This window comes from Rhinoraja longicauda, chromosome 4, assembly GCF_053455715.1.
Source record: "Rhinoraja longicauda isolate Sanriku21f chromosome 4, sRhiLon1.1, whole genome shotgun sequence".
Classification (NCBI taxonomy): domain Eukaryota; kingdom Metazoa; phylum Chordata; class Chondrichthyes; order Rajiformes; family Arhynchobatidae; genus Rhinoraja; species Rhinoraja longicauda.
The window spans coordinates 77,115,927-77,137,948 of NC_135956.1; the positions used below are offsets into that span (position 1 = coordinate 77,115,927).

Here is a 22,022-nt window from a genome sequence, read left to right on the forward strand (position 1 = left end):
AACAAAGCGTTTTACTTTATCTCAGTACACTTAATAATAATAGACCTAAACCAAAATCCTGTTGCATTTTCCATTGTTTTGGCACAATTATTAGAAATGCTACAATGAATGGTTTTGGCATCGTTGAACGAAACTAAACTTTTTAATCTTCTACACTGCTTTATATAACTGTTGCCCTTGATTTTTCAATCCTTAACCTTTGGCAAGTTTGTTGGATTTCAAAAGAATCATGGAGCTTATTAAAATTGCATCTTCATTCCGTGAAAGCAAAAAAAAGCTTAGTATTCTTGGGATTTTCTTTTGCAGGATTACTTTACAGACGTGATCACCAATGACAGCATCAATTATTTTCGCATCTCGAAGAAGATCTATCCGCACAGGCCTGTGCTTATGGTCATTAGCCACGCCGCACCCCATGGTCCAGAGGATTCAGCCCCACAGTTTTCAGAGCTCTTCCCCAATGCCTCGCAGCATATGTGAGTAAAGAACTTGCCGGGTCGAGGCAATCTTAAGTTTGCTGTTATTATTAGAGATCGTTGTTCTCATCTGTGGAACAACTAAATGTGGAACGTATTCATGTGCTGCTTTCTCATTAATATTTATGCACAGTAATGAAGAGCAACAGTTAAATTGCAACGTATTAATATAGATCTCTGCGAACCAAATGTAACCACATTTTTGCCATTACCCGTGCATTTCCAAAAGGTGATTTGAGCCAAACCCAGAGTGATAGTGTAATAGACATCCCTCTCTCTGCTGATGGTAAGGACCCTAGACAACATGAATTCAGGCTGTCTGAATCCAGTTGCTTCAAGTAACAGCTCCAGAGTACATAACACCTTGCAGTTTTGCCTTTAATCTCCAATCTTTTTCAGGTAAGAGTCAAGAGGGTTGCTGTTATTGCAAAAAATAAAAATTCATGGTGGAGGAGATAACATACAACTTGGAACCAGCCCCTTCGGCACAACCTGCCTACGCTGATCAACATGTCCCATCTACACTAGTCCGATCTACCTGCATTTGGCCCATATCTTTCAAATCCTGTCCTATCCATGTACCTGTCTAAATGTTTCTTAAATGTTGCAATAGTACCTGCCTCAACTACTTCCTCCGGCAGCTCATTCCACACACCCACCACCCCCTGCGTGAAAAAGTTACCCCTCACCTTAAACCTATGTCCTCTGTTGTTGGCAACATTTTCATCCAGCAATGTTGGCATGGCTGGAAGAAAATAGGCATAAACAGAGAATAGGCATAAAGCAGGTGTTTTTCTCATTTCCTGGATGTAAAATAAATATATTTTCTAGTTGGTGAGAGTTCTGGGTTTCCCAGGGCATGATTAACAAAAGGCTACACATAATCACTTGTTGCTTGAAAACGAACAATCTTTGGACTGTAGGAGACATTTCAAAAAGGCCATCAAGAAGTTCTGGGGGCAGAGCTGTAGGATCTGGTTTTCTGTGGTCTAGTCACCACTCTCAGGCGCTGAATATCTGGGCAATCTTAGACAATAGACAATAGACAATAGGTGCAGGAGTAGGCCATTCAGCCCTTCGAGCCAGCACCGCCATTCAATGCGATCATGGCTGATCACTCTCAATCAGTACCCCGTTCCTGCCTTCTCCCCATACCCCCTCACTCCGCTATCCTTAAGAGCTCTATCCAGCTCTCTCTTGAAAGCATCCAACGAACTGGCCTCCACTGCCTTCTGAGGCAGAGAATTCCACACCTTCACCACTCTCTGACTGAAAAAGTTCTTCCTCATCTCCGTTCTAAATGGCCTACCCCTTATTCTTAAACTGTGGCCCCTTGTTCTGGACTTGTCACCATTTCAGTGATAGTGTAGGTGAGCATTATGGACAGCAATTTTGGGGATCCAGGACAACCCTGCACTTTGGAAAGCTGCATTTTGGCTATCTTTTACCCAGCAGAGCATGATTGAGGACATGTTCAGAGTACTTTCCAGGGTCAAGCAGCTTGCTGATAGCCATGATCTGAGGTGATGCACGAAGATAGCTGCTTGGGTGAATTGCAGTTGCGCAGCCATTAAATAATGAATCGCACCCCAAAAAGACCAGCACATTTGGGGAAAGGAGAGGAGAAAATTTGGTCAGCATGAAAATGATTTTTTTTCCATTAAAGCACAACAGGAGTTTAATCTTCAGTTAAGCCATAAAACTGACACAATAAAAGGAAACCTCATTCATTGCAACCAGACTCCCACATGATAGCTTTGCCATCATCTTTATTTTGGACTGCAGCTACTCCTCAGAAAGAAAAGGAAACCAGGTGGATTAATATCAACAGAATCTCATAAATGACCAAAATGAAAACTCTAAATCACAGTGCCTTTGCACATTCTCCATTTAAAATTCTTCCCACTAGTGCCACATCACTTGTTTTATTGCATTATTAGATTTGATCTATGAATGCCATAATTTTTCCACTCCACGACAGATGAAGAACATGCACATCCGAGGGAACAATATTGAGCTGTTTTCTAATCTGCTTCTGATTGGATTGCAGTTCTTTAGCCAATGGAAGTTCAGTTGAATGTTTTTACACTGAGCTACGGTAATCACGTAACCAAAGGAAACATCCAGGATATGTTTTACAAGGGTTGTTACCCACCGGTGGAGCATAAAGACATAACATCATAAAATAAAAAAAATTGCTGGCATGTTACTCGTGATTTTCCAATATGTTCTGATTCGAAATGAAATTGGCAAGTACTGCAAGAATTTGAGGTCCAAAAAAAAAAATATTCCATTGCTATTGTATTTCATCATGAATCCTATTGAAATGCAGGACTACGTTTATTTCTTGATGCCGTGGCTATGCGATGTTCACGATCTAGAGCTGTGAGCTGTTTGATTCTTGATGCCTATTTCAGCACCTAATAAGATCTCAGCCAATCTTTACCTCATCACACCATTTTCCTGCACTGATGCCATGCTCTTGATTCCCTAAATATCTAAAAATCTATTTGTTGATATCTGTCTTGAAATACTCAGTAACCTGGCTTGTTGTGTAGAAAACTCCAAAGACTCACCATCATCAGGGTGCAGATATTTCTTGTTCTGAATGTTCTGTTGCTTGTTTTGTAGAAACCGCAGTCAAGGAAGAAGCCTCAATGCATGTACCTTGTCTTGCCCCATTAGGATATTTCGGGTCAAAGCATCAAAATATTTTACATCCACAGATGCTGCTGAACCCACTGTGTTCCTCCAGTAGTTTATTTGAATGTTCTGAAGGGTGCTACACTTTAACGTATTCTTTTCTTTTGGTATTGACCTCCCAAAATAAATTACATCACATTTGTCCAGATTAAATTCCATATTTATATCTCTGCCCAAATTACCAACTGATCTCTATCTCATTGTATTTTTTGACTACCTTCTTCACTGCCCGCAATTCCATGATTTTTTTGTGTCATCTACAAGTTCACTATCAGACTGCCTACACAATACAATACAATACAATACAATATATCTTTATTGTCATTGTACAGGGATACAACGAGATTGGGAATGCGCCTCCCAAACGATGCAATAAATTAATTAGCTAGTCAGTATTATTTTAAACAACCCAATGAAACAAATTAGAACAGTTTTAAAACAGAATAAAGTGCAAGTAGATCTGTGCCGGTTCACTATGCGTTGTGACCATCCGGCTCAGCAGGACCGGTTCATAGCAGCTATGGCCCTGGGGATGAAGCTGTTCCTGAGTCTGGAGGTGTGGGCGTAGAAGGCCTTGTATCGTCTGCCTGATGGTAGAAGTTCGAACAAACTGTTGTAGGGGTGTGAAGAGACTTTGTGGATTCTGGTGGTTTTTCTGAGGCATCGTGTGTTGTAGATGCCCTCCAAGGCTGGTAGCTGTGTTCCGATAGTCCTCTGAGCTCTATGGACTACCCGCTGAAGAGCTCTCCTCTCTGCCTCCATGCAGCTGAGGTACCACACAGGGATGCCATGTGTTCGAATGCTCTCTATGGTGCAGCGGTAGAATGTCGTCAGCAGCTGTTGGGGTAGACCAGACTTTTTCAGTGTTCTTAGGTAGAACAGTGGTTGCTGTGCCTTCTTGACCAGCGCAGCAGTGTTATTGGACCATGTTAGGTCCTCCGAAATGTGAGTGCCCAGAAACTTGAAGCTGGACACTCCACACTGTCCCCGTTGATAAAGATCGGGGCGTATTCCCCGTTGTGTGACCTACGGAAGTTGATGATCAGCTCCTTGGTCTTGGTGGTATTTAGGGACAGGTTGTTATCAGAGCACCAGACCGCCAGGTACTGCACCTCTGCTCTGTAGTTTGTTTCATCCCCGTTGGTGATCAGTCCGATCACCGTTGTGTCGTCTGCAAACTTGACAATGGTGTTGGTGTCGAATGCAGGAACACAGTCGTGTGTGAATAGGGAGTAGAACATGGGGCTCAGAACACAGCCCTGTGGTGTGCCGGTACTCAGGGTGATAGTGGAGGACAGGTGCGGGCCCATTCTCACTGCCTGCGGTCATCCAAATCATTAATATTCATCATAAACAAAGATACCAGCATTGATCCTTGTGGAAACTTTCTGCTTTTTGCATACAAGGTCCAGCTAAATATCAACTTTCAATTTTTCATCCATTTAGTCTGTCTATGAACCAATCCTCAATCCTTGTCAGTATATTGCCCTAATCCCACATGCTCTCATTTTGCTAAATAAACTCTTGTTTGATATCTTAGCAAAGGCCTGCAGAACATTTTAAAAATGCATCAATTGATTCTCCCTTATCTATTCCACCAGTCACAACCTCAAAACAAAGACTTGTCCAGATTTGTCAAATGTGACTTCCCTTTCATAAATTCATGTTGATTCTGCTCAATCTTATTATCACTTTCTATGTGCTCTGTTACTACCTGCTCAATAATAGATTCTAACACTTTCCATAATACTGATGTCAAACTAACTGGTTTGTAGTTCTCTGTTTTCTCTCTCCGTCCTTTCTTAAACAATACTTTCCAAATTGCTGGAATCTATGAAGATGACATCCAGTACCTCCATTACCACCTCTTTCAAAGCCATGGAATGCAGCTGATCAGATCCTGGGGATTTATTGATATTTAGTCCTACAAATGGTTCCAATTCTAGTTCTTTCTGTAATATTAATTTATTTCAGTTCTCCATTCACTCGAGAACAAACATTGTTTGCTCATAACTGGAGTACGAGCTGTTCTAAGTGCAAAAAGAATCAATAAGCAATGGCCTATCACACTTCATAAGGTTACTTATTTCTCTTGGATTTACCCTCATGATGAACCATATCTTGGCTTGCTACTGGTTTTAGCAATAACAGATTAATCCCCGGGGGAAGGAAGGGATATTTCTCTGCTAACGGACTCATTTTTCTGTATCTCCAATTGGTGGGAAGATTACATCCTTTTATCTTTGGCAACTCAGGAGTGTCTTGGTACAATTGTTTTTTTGCAACTCCATGGTGTTCTGAGAGTGTGAAAATTCTGTGTTTGCAAATGGTGAGAAATAGGCACTTTAAACTATTTTTCTAAAAATGTTGCCCCTGATAAAAGCCCAGCAGTGCTACCTTCATTTGTTTCTGGTATATCTCTTACAAAGTTGATCCCTGAAATACTTTCTAGGACTGATTTAAAATGGACCAGTGTAAGAGAGGTGTACGCAACCTACCTGGAACATGCCACTTACCCAGCTCGCTGGAAATCCATCATATCACGGCAACCTAGTCATCCAAGAGAGACCTGACTTACCAACCCCAAGATGAATGAAAGAACACTCCATCAAACCTCGGGAATTAACCATAGAAAAAGGTTTCTCTGGTCTGGTCTTTTTAACCATGAGGTCTGATTAGAACATGTTTGATATCTCAAGAGAGAATCTGACATCTCTCAAATTGGTGAAGATTTTTCCATTAATACCTTGTGTCCCTGTTTCACTGTCATTAGCTTGACAATGCAACATAGAGTCCTTGTGTAAAAATTGTTAAATAAAAGTAGTAAAACCATTGAGGATATACTTGAAGGCGTGCATGTACCTGACCCACATCCATTAGATCCATATTCTCCAACTCAGAAAACTGTATTGAGACAGAACTTGGGCATGATCCCACAGAATAAGATCTCATGCAGCCATTCATGTTTCCTTTTCCATGAACGACCTGAAGGATGTCACTATTAAATCAATTTAGTTTAGTTTAGTTTAAAGATACAGAGCGGAAACGGGCCCTTTGGCCCACCGGGTCCGTGTGGAACAGCAAACCCCGCACATTAACACTATCCTACACACACTAGGGACAATTTTTACATTTGCCAAGCCAATTAACCTACAAAACCTGTACGTATTTGGAGTGTGGGTGGAAACCAAAGATCTCGGTGAAAACCCACGCAGGTCACGGGGAGAACGTACAAACTCTGTACAGACAACACCCGTGGTCGGGATTGAACCCGGGTAAGGCGCTGTGAGGCAGCAATTCTACCGCTGCGCCACCGTGCCACCAAATTATTTTGTAACCATTCCTTGCAGGCCATGATTAGCATTGCCATGTGCAATGAAATCCCCCGGTAATCCCACCCCAACGGCTTTAGTTCCACTTGCAAAACAGCAGCTCTGCACCCTCAATCTGTGAGTCAGATTGCCAATTTATACGGCCTGTCAGTGCTTTCATGGCTGAGTTGCATCTGTCCAAACTCATCTCGCATGAAACCCTACAGCTGGCAAGGGAGCAAAATCTTCATTCTATCAGCCACCTGGATTCAAACCCAGTCCGAGGTTGAAAGATCAGCAAATTTCTAAATCCCTCTTTTCTAGGTTTATATATTTGTGTTCCTTGTTCTTGAAAATAATTTCACGTGGGCTGAATTTGTTTTGTTCAATAAACAGAAACGACAATCACTCAGGTCCTCAATTCATATCAATCATATCAACCCCTCGGCAACTGTTTTACACTATAAATTGCAAATAGTAGAAAGAATGGCATCCGTCCACACGGGTAATCGTGCAGTGTTTTCTGTGACAATATATCCACAAGCATTTCACTTTGTGAAGATACAATATTGACATCTAGTCTAGTCTTTGTGGAATGCACGCTGATTCAGATATCATCAACAAAAAGTTCCAAAGAAAACTGGAGGGTGGCTTCTGAATTCCATACATATCTGTGGCATAATCCCAAATAACTAATTATATGTGCTGTTCAAGGGAGACTGATTGCTTTCATTGCAAAATGGTGATTTTCATAAAGATGTCAAACACTTGATATATTTGAACAATGTTAAAAGTATTAAATAAATATGTGAGAGTCATATTTTGATGACTGATGAAGGTTCCAGACTGTACATAAAGTCAGAAACACTGCTGCACCTTTTATGTTAAGACATTTGTGCTTTCCTTTGTATAGACCACTCCGCTGGTGTTTTTTACAAATGGATTGGTCGGCGCAGATCAGAGATCAGATGGTTTGTTGGTGCACGGGTATGCATGGAATTGTTCTGATTAAAGTGAAGTGTTGAACTTGCATTTGATTTAGTGCCAATGTGAAGAAATGATTCACAATCTCGGTTATTTTAGTTGGCAGTAGGCTTGAATTGTGACAGTGGACCATGAAAAGGAATGAATTAGAGCTGATAAGAATAAGGGAGCGCAGATGATCTTTGCAATTCCTGGGTTTTCTAAAATGATTAAAGAGTTAATCGTTGCTCTTCAAATAAAATCCTGTATAAGGATAAACAGGATCTTGAAGCAAAAATCTTAAAGGGATGGTTATGATTTTCTCCTAGAATCACCTGGCATTGTAAGTAAATAAAATTTAAAATCTTGATTCTTGGCTGTGAATTCAGGGAAATACTAGGAAATGAACTGAACCAAAAGAAAAGGAAAAGATGTTTCTGATGAGGCAGGCAGTATAGAAACATGCAATTTGTAATTTGAGGTCTAAATGTACTCTTTGCTCTCCCACACATATTCTATTCATGCGTACTATTAGTTATATATATTGTCCTGGGATGTATTCTGGTTCCCACAGTTATGCTACATCGAAAGCTAAGATTATTACTTGTGGAATAATGACTTGAGTGTTCCCTGTACTTAATAGGTTCATTTTAATTCCCTGCCAAATTATAATGAAATGCAAAAGTAGACAGCAAAAAAATGTGTACTTCCATGGTTACCAGATCTATTCAGTACAAATATTAACATACTGTACTAGGCCATCGCTTTGCTTGTCAACCTGTTATTAATTAAAGGACAAAGGTTACACCTCAGGAGGGACTGCTGATCATAATGCCATAATCCAAAAATGCATTCAAAATGTAATAATCCATTGGCACTCCCTTGAACTCAGAATAGCAACTATTCTCAAACTAAGCTGCAGTCAAATGCCTTTGATATGACACTGATGGATTTAATGATCCAGTTCAGACTCAATATGTTTTACCATATTAATCTGCTTTACATAAAAATGTCAGTGATGGGGTCAAATGGACCTTTTTCCTCAGCTTCAGGTGAGCCCAAGGTTTCTTATTTTCTTTGAAATAAACTGTTGCTGTAGTTAGGGTCTTCTTTTGTACACGGTATTATTATTCTGGGTGGCTGATTCGATCAAGGTTTATTTACACTGTCAAAGATGCAGTTGGAGGTAGAGGATTATTTCAATGGAATAGGTGAATAGCTGGTTTCTGTAGCAAATCTATTATTAGCCTGTAATGGTTTGAACAAAGGTTTGAAAAGAGTTTGTGAAAACCTAACCACTCAGTCAAGAGATGTAGTGCAATACTGGCATTTTTTGTAAGGTTATCAATTTTTCTCGGCAAATGGATTTTAAATATGGATTGTATAATTTGATCATTAAATTATAATTATTATTACAGCATACCCACAATGTAATATAAAGCCGAAATATTTGTTGTCCTGGTTATATTCCAGTGCCTGAACCGTTACAAATACAGCTCCATCAACAAAAGTTATTGTCGGACTTCGTAATATATCCATTTTCTGACAGACATATCCACCCTCCCCATCCATATGATGCCAGCCACTAGGTTTATTTAGCACGATAGTAATATAGTATTATATTGGAAAAGTAGGTTAATGCTTTGCGATTAACCTTTGTCAATAAATGTAGACCACCCTGGTTTAGGTTTACGTTTATTAATGTCAGTTGTACAGGGCATTGGTGAGACCACACCTGGAGTATTGCGTACAGTTTTGGTCTCCTAATCTGAGGAAAGACATTCTTGCCATAGAGGGAGTACAGAGAAGGTTCACCAGATTGATTCCTGGGATGGCAGGACTTTCATATGAAGAAAGACTGGATAGACTCGGCTTGTACTCGCTGGAATTTAGAAGATTGAGGGGGGATCTTATAGAAACTTACAAAATTCTTAAGGGGTTGGACAGGCTAGATGCAGGAAGATTGTTCCCGATGTTGGGGAAGTCCAGAACAAGGGGTCACAGTTTAGGAATAAGGGGGAAGTCTTTTAGGACCGAGATGAATTTTTTTTTTCTCACACAGAGAGTGGTGAATCTGTGGAATTCTCTGCCACAGAAGGTAGTTGAGGCCAGTTCATTGGCTATATTTAAGAGGGAGTTAGATGTGGCTCTTGTGTCTAAAGGGATCAGGGGGTATGGAGAGAAGGCAGGTACAGGATACTGAGTTGGATGATCAGCCATGATCATATTGAATGGCGGTGCAGGCTCGAAGGGCCGAATGGCCTACTCCTGCACCTATTTTCTATGTCTTGTGTACCAAGGTACAATGAAAAACCTTTATTTTTGCATACTATCCAATCAGATTTGATTATACCGTACGTAAAATACAATCATGTCAAACTCAAGTACAAAGGGGAAGATACAGAGTGCATTATTCTCAGCATTGTAGCGCAATAGTTCCGTAGATAAAGTCCAATGTCTGTGATGGAGGAGAGGTGAATCGGGCAATACCTGTAACGTGTAATCTCACAATGCTTGAAAGAAATGCCCTTCTAGTTCTAGATAAAATCTCTAATTATATTTTAGCGACACTGCACAGGCCAAGTGTTCAAAGTTCTCCACAGCTTCATTCCTTCCTATCCTTAATAACTATTTGCCGATGTTCCTTCAGCCAGCTTTCTCCCTTCCTTTAAGCTTACCCTCACACAACTTTCCAATGTGAGTACGTTTTCAGTCACCTGTTCTCACATCCTCAGTAGGTCTGTGTCGGATTCTGTCCCAGAATACTCCTGTGAAATATCATGGGATGTTATTACTGTGTTGACAATTGCAGGTGTTAAAATGCTTACAGTGAGAAATATGAACATATATGGCCACTTTTAGTAGAAACTAGACGGGCATGGACTTGTTGGGCCCAAACCTTTCCCGCGGGCGCGGCAACCCCCGTTGGGTGCTAACCTCTCCTGCGGGCCCGGCAAGCCTCCCCCAACTGACGACCCGTGGACCCATTGCTGGCCAGGAAGTCTCCCGCGAGGGTGTGGGCGGGCGAGGGGGGAGAGGAAAGGGGAGAGGGAGCTATTCACCCCGGCCCCGGGCGGCCATCGCGTCGGCCATCGCGACCCGTGGACCCATTGGGTGGAAACCTCTCCTGCAGCAGCAGCTCGATGGCGACGGCCATCTTCTTTGACCCTCTACCGCCACTAGGGCCCTGTACAACTGCAGAAGGACCTCTTTGCTCCTATACTCAACTCCTCTTGTTATGAAGGCCAACATTCCATTGGCTTTCTTCACTGCCTGCTGTACCTGCGTGCTTCCTTTCAGTGACTGATGCACTAGGACACCCAGATCACGTTGTACGTCCCCTTTTCCTAACTTGACACCATTCAGATAATAATCTGCCTTCCTATTCTTACCACCAAAGTGGATAACCTCACACTTATCCACATTAAACTGCATCTGCCAAGCATCCGCCCACTCACACAACCTGTCCAAGTCACCCTGCAACCTCATAGCATCTTCCTCACAGTTCACACTGCCACCCAGCTTTGTATCATCTGAAAATTTGCTAATGGTACTTTTAATCCCTTCATCCAAGTCATTGATGTATATTGTAAATAGCTGCGGTCCCAACACCGAGCCTTGCGGTACCCCACTAGTCACTGCCTGCCATTCTGAAAGGGACCCATTTATCCCCACTCTTTGCTTTCTGTCTGTCAACCAACTTTCTATCCATGTCAGTACCCTACCTCCAATACCATGTGCTCTACTTTTGCCCACCAATCTCCTATGTGGGACCTTGTCGAAGGCTTTCTGAAAGTCGAGGTACACCACATCCACCGGCTCTCCCCTGTCAATTTTCCTAGTTACATCCTCAAAAAATTCCAGTAGATTAGTCAAGCATGATTTCCCCTTCGTAAATCCATGCTGACTCGGAACGATCCTGTTACTGCTATCCAAATGCTCCGCAATTTCGTCTTTTATAATTGACTCCAGCATCTTCCCCACCTGTCATTACCTTTCAGTGCAGCAGAACTATAGCGTTGAAGAAAAATTGCAAATGCCGTTATTTTAAGAATGCAAATAGTGTCAAAATGTAGCAGCTCTGTACATTTCACAAAGAGAGAAAAATCGTTTAATATTTCAACCATAGATCCTTCATCAAAGCTTGCCGCAGATCTCTCTGTTTTATACAATAGCTGGGAGGAATTACAGTGAAATGCAGGTAGGAATATTAAATGATATGCTGCATTATGTATCACCAAATTATTAAAGTTTATAAATAAGTGTGCATTCTTATTGTTGAAAGACTGGAACGACTAGGCTTGTATACGCTGGAATTTAGAAGGATGAGAGGGGATCTTATCGAAACATATAAGATTATTAAGGGGTTCGACACGTTAGAGGCAGGAAACACGTTCCCAATGTTGGGGGAGTCCAGAACCAGGGGCCACAGTTCAAGAATAAGGGGTAGGCCATTTAGAAAGGAGATGAGGAAAATCCTTTTCAGTCAGAGAGTTGTAAATCTGTGGAATTCTCTGCCTCAGAAGGCAGTGGAGGCCAATTCTCTGAATGCATTCAAGAGAGAGCTAGATAGAGCTCTTAAGGATAGCGGAGTCAGGGGGTATGGGGAGAAGGCAGGAACGGGGTACTGATTGAGAATGATTGAGAATGATCAGCCATTATCACATTGAATGGTGGTGCTGGCTCGAAGGGCCGAATGGCCTACTCCGGCACCTATTGTCTATTTTTTCCTAGAGAGATTCCAGGCCTAGATCTCTCAGCAGTTTGTCAGATACAATAAACCCAACTTACTTTTTTCTGGTTTGCCTCTTTAATTTGTCAATTTGGTGAAAGGACTTCAGTGATCACCCTACCTCGTGATAAAGATGCACCAATAAAGCAATATTAGAGGATAAAATCAATCCCTCTTTCCAATTCACTAATATTCTTCATATCTTGCTCACTTTGTAAATGACAAAATAACAAGTTAAAATGCACATATATTGTTTGAGTATAAACTTTACTTTCAATTACATTTCCACCTCCCAGCACTCTCCGCAACATGACTGGTTATTTATCGTTTGTAAACTCAATTGAAAGAGATCAGTTTGGTTGCTTCTCTATTAAAATTCATGCAAGAGCTCCTGGAAATCTACAGATCTGTCTTGCAAAGACAGTGGTTACCAGCTCCATAACACTTTCCAGTCTGAAATTTACAGATTGTGTTAAGTACATTTGTCAACAGCTGTGGAATGAAAGCTGGTGAATGGATCTGAGATGCAGATTAACTCTTGACTCAATTCAATAATGGAACGGGCTCAGGGAGCTGCCTTTAGATGCTATTTTCCAGTACTATCAGATGATCACAATTTAATAGTACCACATTTCCCGTCTTCCTCTCTATTCCTCGGGATGTTTTATATTCAGCTACATCTAATTATCAATTCTGACAGCTGCAGTGATGAGATATCATGTTCTTTTCCACTTTTATCATTGACTTCTGTTACCATTTCTCAGGAAATGTTTAACTCTGGATTTTTTTAATGAAGATCTCGGACTCTTTAGCAAAGGAGGAACTTGTAGAAACAAGGAACTGTAGGTGTTGCTGTACATAGAAAGACATAAAGTACTGGAGTAACTCAACGGGTTAGCCAGCATCTGTGGAGAATATGGATGTAACATTTCGGATCGGGACCCTTCTTCAGTCTGAAGAAGGGTCCGGACCTGAAATGTCACCTATTCGTGTTCTCCAGGGATGCTGCCTGACCGGCTGAGTTTCTCCAATGCTTTAATGGGCGCAGATATCAATCTAAATTTATACCTGACTCTGTGATCTTGCTTTTATTCATGAATTATCTCACCTTCTTCCCTGCCTTTAGAAGAGAATATAATTTATTTTACTGGAACTTTATTAAATTTAACAATTAGAAAGTAAATGGTACAAGAATGTGAATTACAGTCATGGATACAGTGAATTTCAATGCACACTCACCTGCACTAATCGATAAAGGAGGACAGCTAAGCTGACCCTCTGTACCTGGCAATCCTTCAGTATATTCGAATAGGCAGCCTGCAGAAACTCAGTCATAGATTTCATATGCTGAAGACCTGCCCAAGAAGTGGCGGCACAGTGGCGCAGCGATAGAGTTGCTGCCTTTCAGTGCCTGAGACCCGGATTCGATCCTGACTAAGGTGGCTGTCTGTACGGAGTTTGTACGTTCTCTCTGTGACCACGTGGGTTTTCACCGGGTGCTCCGCCTACCTCCCACACTCCAAAGACGTACATGTTTGTAGGTTAATTGGCTTTGGTAAAATTGTAAATTGTCCCTAGTGTGTCGGATAGTACTAATGTATGGGGGTGATTGCTGGTCAGTGTGGTATAAGAAAATAACTGCAGATGCTGGTACAAATCGAAGGTATTTATTCATAAAATGCTGGAGTAACTCAGCCGGTCAGGCAGCATCTCGGGAGAGAAGGAATGGGTGACGTTTCGGGTCGAGACCCTTCTTCAGAGTTCAGACTGGTCAGTGTGGGCTCGGTGGGCCGAAGGGCCTGCTTTGCACTGTATCTGTAAAGTCTAAAGGTCCTGAAGGCGTTTAGACAGCTTGTTGACACGGACTATTCCTAAATATCTGTAAGGATCAAATAGGCTTAAAAGAAATAAATGAAAGAAAAACTATTTATAAAACGCAATGGAACAAATGTAATTAATATCCTAAAGTGCTATAAATTTGTCTCATTACAATTGAAAGAAAGAAATGCAAATAAACCAGTAATGTGGCTTGTTACTTGGAGTCAGCAAAGGGAAATTTGTAATAGTAATGCTAGATGGAATCGCACAGAGGTTCTGGGTCCACCTCGTATCCAGTTCTTCTGGGTGCACCTCGTGTTCTTCTTCTCAGTTTGTCTCACTGCAGGCTGAATTCAGTTCTGTGTCCAGCAAGCTAGTTTTTGAGTTCCACGTTTCAATGCACAGATGTAGAAGTCTGACATATGCCAACGAGCAACGGGGGGAAAGCCTGGTACTGCCTTAAGGAGCTGCAGGAGGGGAGCTTGGTTCAGCCCAATAACACCCTGTAGATTCTGCAGTTAAACGCCTTGCGCTGGATTCTGCACCAACAAAAACAGTGAGTAAATTGTTAGCATCCAGACACAGTGTGATCAATTCAACACAGAAGTCGGGGAGTTACCATCCCAATTGCTCTGCTCTGCCTTTGTCAAGCATTGCTAGACTGGTACGGCTTCCAAGAAAAATAATTTTTTAATGGCATTGCAAGTCTCAAGTTACTGCCAAAGAGCCTTCTTGGCACAGGGAATTAAATTGAACAACCATGATCTCTGATTTGGTCATACTTTAATTATTGCCCGTGGTTTAAAACAATAAAAAAAAGAATTTTGCTTGTCTTTTTACCAAAACAGGCTATCTACTACGCTTGAGTTTGGGAAAAGCCCATGTAACCTTATCTGCCCACTTCACCACTCTCTTCCTTTAAGGCTCAGAATCTCTTGAACCCACTCCCCATAAAGAATCAATAAACATAGATAGGGTAACTTATGCTCCCCAGTCTTCAGTAATGGAATGCAGTCTTAAAGTCAACCAGCTTCTGCTCAAGAGCTGTAGCCTCCTTACAACTCTTAGAGCTTGTAGTGCGGTCACCAACAATAGACAATAGACAATAGGTGCAGGAGTAGGGCATTCGGCCCTTCGAGCCAGCACTGCCATTTACCGTGATCATGGCTGATCATTCACAATCAGTACCCCGTTCCTGCCGTCTCCCCATATCCCTTGTCTCCGCTATCATTAAGAGCTCTATCTAACTCTCTCTTGAAAGCATCCAGAGGATTGGCCTCCACTGCCTTCTGAGGCAGAGAATTCTACAGCTTCACAACTCTCTGAGTGGAAAAGTTTTTCCTCATCTCTGTTCTAAATGGCCTACCCCTTATTCTTAAACTATGGCCCCTGGTTTGGGACTCCCCCAACATTGGGAACATGTTTCCTGTCTCTAGCGTGTCCAATCCCTTAACAATTTTATATGTTTCAATAAGATCCCCTCTCATCCTTCTAAATTCCAGTGTACACAAGCCCAGTTGCTCCAGCCTTTCAACGTACGACAGCCCCGCCATTCCGTGAATTAGCCTTGTGAACCTACACTGCACTCTCTCAAGTTTGGAAACCAAAACTGCACACAGTGCAGTCTCACACCTGCAGAACTGTACAACTGCAGAAGGACCTCTTTGCTCCTATACTCAATCAACTCCTCTTGTTATGAAGGCCAACATTCCATTGGCTTTCTTCACTGCCTACTGTACCTGCATGCTTCCTTTCAGTGACTGATGAACTAGGACACCCAGATCTCGTTGTACTTCCCCTTTTCCTAACTTGACACCATTCAGATAATAATCTGCCTTCCTGTTCTTACCACCAAAGTCGATAACCTCACATTTATCGACATTAAACTGCATATGCCATGCATCTTCCCACTCACACAACCTGTCCAAGTCAACCTGCAACCTCATAGCATCTTCCTCACATTTCACACTGCCACCCAGCTTTGTGTCATCTGCAAATTTGCTAATGTTACTTTCAATCCCTTCATCCAAGTCATTAATGTATATTGTAAACAGCTGCGGTCCCAGCACCGAGCCTTGCGGTACACCACTAGTCACTGCCTGCCATTCTGAAAGGGGCCCATTGATCCCTACTCTTTGTTTCTTGTCTGCCAACCAATTTTCTATCCATGTCAGTACCCTACCCCCAATACCATATGCTCTAATTTTGCCCACTAATCTCCTATGTGGGACCTTGTCGAAGGCTTTCTGAAAGTCCAGGTACAATACATCCACCGGCTCTCCCCTGTCCATTTTCCTAGTTACATCCTCAAAAAATTCCAGAAGATTAGTCAAGCATGATTTCCCCTTCGTAAATTAATGTTGAACATTTAATATGGGAACAAAAAAGATACCAGAAAAGATAGCTAAAAAAGAAATGGGAAGTTAGCAGCATGGTTACAGTACTGGTAAGGAAAGGATATATTTGTGTAGAACTGAATAATTATAAAGTTGCTTCTCCACTACTCCCTGTTTTACTGAAAGCCATCAAATGGTGTGATGGAGATACAGGCACTAATTTTCAGGCAATATATAGAATTGTATAGATTTCTTGGTGGGAAGGGATTTAAGGAACATTGCAATAGTTCTAGGAAGGACAATGAAAAATCAAAGCTGAAACCATTCAATTGGGGTTAGGGTTCGGGTTAGGATTTCAAATGGATGAAATTGAATTGACATGAATCAAATCAGATCATTAAATGAGGAATGGAAGGTTTTGAAAAAGGAGAGACATGCTAATAAAATGGGAGAGTTGGGACTTGTTGGTGGGAGAGATAAGGAAAGGAAGAAATTCAAAGCTGGAGTTCTTTGCAAGGTAAACTAAAATAGAAAATAATTTGCTTTTGTGAAATAAAGACACAAGTGGTGGCGTAACTCCACAGGTCAGGCAGCATCTCTGGAGAACACAGGTAGATGACATTTCCTGTCGGAACCCTTTTTCAGACCTTTTAGACATGCTGCCTGACCCGCTGAGCTACAACTGCACTTGGTGTCTTTTTTGTAGACCAGCATCTACAGCTCCTTGTTTCTGCTTTTGTGAGATGTCAGCTTCGCAATTTACTGGAGAACCAAACTGGTAAACTAAACATAGAAGAGAACTGAGAAATGGCAGGTAAGGGCGACAGAGTGTTTAAGAGAATAGATTGGTTGCTAAACTAAATTTGAACTAACAATGATTTTACAAAAACATTTACAAAAATATATATAACACAGTAATTGTCAGAGGAAGACTTGGATCAATTGAAGTTCAAATGTGAAATATTTTTGTGGTGCCAGAGAGCCGAGCTGAGATATTAAATGAAATCATTGCATCCATCTTTACCAGGGATAAGAATTCTGACAATCAATTCCAATAGCTGTTAGTGTGGAGCTCATTTAGCACATCAAGTTAAAAATTATATTGAATCTCTTCCCAGCCAAATAGTATTTCTACTAATATATTAGCATGATATTGCATTCACTTTGAGTTGGTTTATTTAGTATCGTAGATTAGCTGTGCATAAAAAGAGAGCTAAAGTACATTAAAAGATAAAAAGAGTAACACATCTAATTCCTCATAATTTCTTCGCAGCACAGCAGCAATTACCTCTGAAGGATATACTACTTAAGCAACATTTACATATTATAATTTAAAAGTACTACAGCTGGTCAACATGTGGAATTAGGTTTATTTTTCATTTGTATCCGACTGTACTTGAGGTTCATGAGCTCTTACTTGTGATGGAGGGAAGGACTGATAACTTTTAGTCTAATTTAAAATGAGAAAAGGAAACCGCAATGCAGTTTATCTTCCATCATTTACCCACCGATCTTAACCACTTAAGGCTAATGGATTTATTCTGGCAGCGGTGGAAGATGTTAGTTTGTAGTTTTGAAAATGTACTTCTGACAGCAATTCATTTTTAACCTGCTATTTAATGGATCTTGGCAGGCATGAATAACAAATGGATGATACCCATGGTGTATGTGATGCTATTATCAATGCCTCAGTCTATCCCAGTGAAAGATGTTCACACTGCATTGAATATTTACATTAAAACCTATAGGGCTGTAAATTAGCTTCTTGTTATTTCTTCTCTTTAAGAAAAATATTGATAAAATTATTATTTTAATAAAAAATAATTTTCTTTCATGAGAATAAGTAATTTTACATTCCTGGTGGTTTCTCACAACACACTACTAAAATGCTGCTGTGAGAAAACCATTTTTTCTCTGGATAACATGTGCCTTGCATCGTTACATGTTTGCATTCACTTCTAATTTGGTCTCTTCAGTTCATTGGTGCTGTTCTACATGATATTTTCAAGACAGAGAGGGAGAGTATCTACACAATAGACAATAGGTGCAGAAGAAGGCCATTCGGCCCTTCGAGCCAGCACCGCCATTCAATGTGATCATGGCTGATCATTTTCAATCAGTACCCCGTTCCTGCCTTCTCTCCATACCCCCTGACTCCGCTATCCTTAAGAGCTCTATCTAGATCTCTCTTGAATGCATTCAGAGAATTGGCCTCCACTGCCTTCTGAGACAGAGAATTCCACAGATTTACAACCCTCTGACTGAAAAAGTTTTTGCTCATCTCCGTTCTAAATGGCCTACCCCTTCTTCTTAAACTGTGGCCCCTTGTTCTGGACTCCCCCAACATTGAGAACATGTTGATTTATTCACAAAATGCTGGAGTAACTCAGCAGGTCAGGCAGCATCTCGGGAGAGAAGGAATGGGTGACGTTTCGGGTCGAGACCCTTCTTCAGACTTATACCATCGATTTGTACCAGCATCTGCAGTTATTTTCTTATACATTGAGAACATGTTTCCTGCCTCTAACGTGTCCAACCCCTTAATAATCTTATACGTTTCGATAAGATCCCCTCTCATCCTTCTAAATTCCAGTGTATACAAGCCTAGTCACTCCAGTCTTTCAACATATGACAGTCCCGCCATTCCGGGAATTAACCTAGTAAACCTACGCTGCACGCCCTCATATTCCACAAAATTCCTCATATGAAAAATCTTTACGATCAAAGGTTAGACTTGGGGGGTAATATGACCTTATTCCATGTTTTTTTTACCACAATAAAAATAACAATGTAGACTAAGGAAAAGATGCTTGCTAAAAATCCTGGCATTTTCAGGCAGGCTTAGATCTTATATGGCACCCAGATTAAACAAACTCCATCTGTTAACAGTTACATTAGTTCCAGGTTGTTGAAAAGGAAATCTGAATAACTATTAAATTGACAATTGAAATGCAGGTGCAAATGTGCTTGTTATTTCCCCATGTGAATACAATAGGAAAAGTGCCTCAATTTGTTCTTTAATTCTGAAATCAAGATTTGAAGGTTACTTTAGGATCATGTTATCCCCATTGGTTGTTAACATTAACATTGGAGTAACTCTGCATGTTTGGATAGGCAATGATTGGGTCAGGACCCTTTTACACACACAAGAAGGGTCCCAACTCGAAACGCCATCTATCCATAAAATCTAAAGAAATGTCCCATCCTGAATCGTCGCCAATCCATGTCCTCCAGAGATGCTGCCTGACCAGTTGAATTACTCAAGCACTTTGTGCTTCACACAAGGTTCCAGCGTTTGCAGTTCCTTGTATGTCCGGATCTTGTTTTGTTAATTCTCACCAGTTTTGTTATGCATGGCTGTTTTGGAAACAGAGTTTATTAGTCATTGTAATTGCAGTGATTTGGATCTCTGAATTCTAAGTTTTCCGATTTGCTAAATAAAGTAACTGCTGATCTGTTCTATCAAGGATGAACAGCCTTGTTTCAGACATAGCTATTTGCTGTTAAGCTTTGTTGTATATGTTGGTTACCTGTAGAAAATAGTTTTGAACATTATCATAAAGAACCTATCAACATTTCTCAAGAAGTAACCAACATATAACCTTCCACCAAAATGAGACCTGCTATGCAATTTTCCCTGAATTTATCCTAACTTTCTTCAGCATATTTATTGTGAATATGGGGTTTTCAAGGAGGTCAATCATCCTATGTAATTTATTTTGCTCTTCATTCAACCTATCCCTTCTTTTGCTGGAACTTTGCTGTTGTATTCATCAGCCATTTCAGAGTGTTCCATCTTCAGCATCTTATTAAACTAACTTACTTAGGATGAAAAAAATAGCCCCTGGTTTAGATTCTTCAGGCTTTGTATTTTTTGGGGTTTTCCCTCATGCTTTTTGTGGGATTATTTAATTTAGTTTGATTGCTCCAACAAGACAACTCCGCTATCTTTGTATCGTAACGTAACCAGAGATAATCGTAACGTAACCAGAGATAGACACAAAAAGCTGGAGTAACTCAGCGGGCCAGGCAACTTCTCTGGAGAGAAGGAATGGGTGACGTTTCGGGTCGAGACCCTTCTTCAGACTGTTTTGGGATATAGATGGTGATGTGGAGAGATTAAGAACAATGAATGAAAGATATGCAAAAATGTAACGATGATAAAGGAAACAGGCCATTGTTAGCTCTTTGTAGGGTGAAAATGAGAAGCTATTGCGATTTGGGTGGGGGAGGGATAGAGAGAGAAGAAATGCTGGGGCTACCTGAAGTGAGAGAAATCAACACTCACACCACTGGGCTGTAAGCTGCCCAAGCAAAATATGAGATGCGGTTCCTCCAATTTGCATTTAGCCTCACTGACAATGGAGGAGACCGAGGACAGAAAGGACTGTGTAGGAATGGGAAGGAGAATTAAAGTGTCCAGCAATCGGGAGATCTGGTTGGTTCAAGCGGGCTGAGCGAAGGTGTTCCTCGAAATCATCGCCCAGTCTGCGTTTGGTCTCGCCGATGTATAAGGGTGCACATCTTGAAAAACAGATACAGTAGATGAGGTTGGAGGAGGTGCAAATGAACCTCTGCCTAACCTGAAAGGACTGACCGGGTCCCTGGACAGAGTCAAGGGAGGAGGAACAAAAGATGCAGCAGATGAGGTTGGAGGAGGTGCAAGTGAACAACGGAACCAGTACCGTTGCTGAATGCGAAAACCTGGATCCTTCTTCATCCAGCAGTTTTTAAATGTCCATGCATCCTTCAACAAGTTAATGACATCTCATTCCCTTCAATCCTTAAGAGATCATTATATTATTTGCTTAGATAAAAATATTTTTCTCAAATCTTTTGGTTGTTGGATGTAACAAAAATGTACATAATTCTAATAAAAGAAATGCAAGCAAATAGCATGCATTTTAAGGGAATTGTGTACAATATAATATGCCACAGAGTTCAAACAATCAAGAAATTACTCTCCAATATATTTATGAAAATAGAAAATGTGGATTGTTGAAGTAAGTTGTTTATTTTAGTTTTGAGATACAGCATAGAAACACGTCCTTCGGCCCACCAAGCCCACGCTGACCATTGATCAATCGTTCAGTTCTATGGTTATCCGAGTTTTGCATCCAATCTCTACACATTAGGAGCAATTTTACAGGGGTCAATTAACCTACAATAAACTGCGCAAATCTTTAGAGTGTGGGAGGAAACCTGAGCACCTGAAGGAAATCCACATGGTCACAGGGAGAAGATACAAACTCCACACGGCCAACACCCAAGATCAGAATAGAACCCGGGTCTCTGGTGGTGTGAGGCATCAGGTCTATCACGTGCACCACTGTGCAATGGTGCTGCTGGAATCAAAATGTCTGCTCATTATTGCATTATTTAGAAGATATTTATTGCTCAAAATAGAGCTACACCATTTAATTGATGAGCAGCTTTCCTTATTACTGTTGGTCAGACTATACCGAGGTTTATCATGATGATGCCCATAGAGTTTTTAGCTCTGCTATGTTCACCTTGGAGAAAGGAACAAAAAGGAACTAACTTGCAGCAGTTGAAAGAGTCTAAGTGGATTTCTCAGAAGGAGAACTGATTGTGGATCAGATCTCCGGCATGTCAATATTTTGCTCACCTTTTCTTCCCAGCATTTAGAATAAGTGTTTGCATTCAGACAGAAATTGACAAA

The 22,022-nt window shown here is 41.0% G+C and overlaps 1 protein-coding gene across 1 annotated transcript in view; it reads left to right on the forward strand.

Moving 5' to 3' along the window:
* The window catches only part of LOC144592897 (extracellular sulfatase Sulf-1-like), a 156,827-nt gene that overhangs the window by 129,308 nt on the left and 5,497 nt on the right, over positions 1–22,022 (forward strand). The window contains exon 6 of the mRNA XM_078398127.1: positions 307–476. Within this exon, the coding sequence (XP_078254253.1) occupies positions 307–476 (170 nt within the window). The remainder of the gene's footprint in view (positions 1–306; positions 477–22,022) is intronic.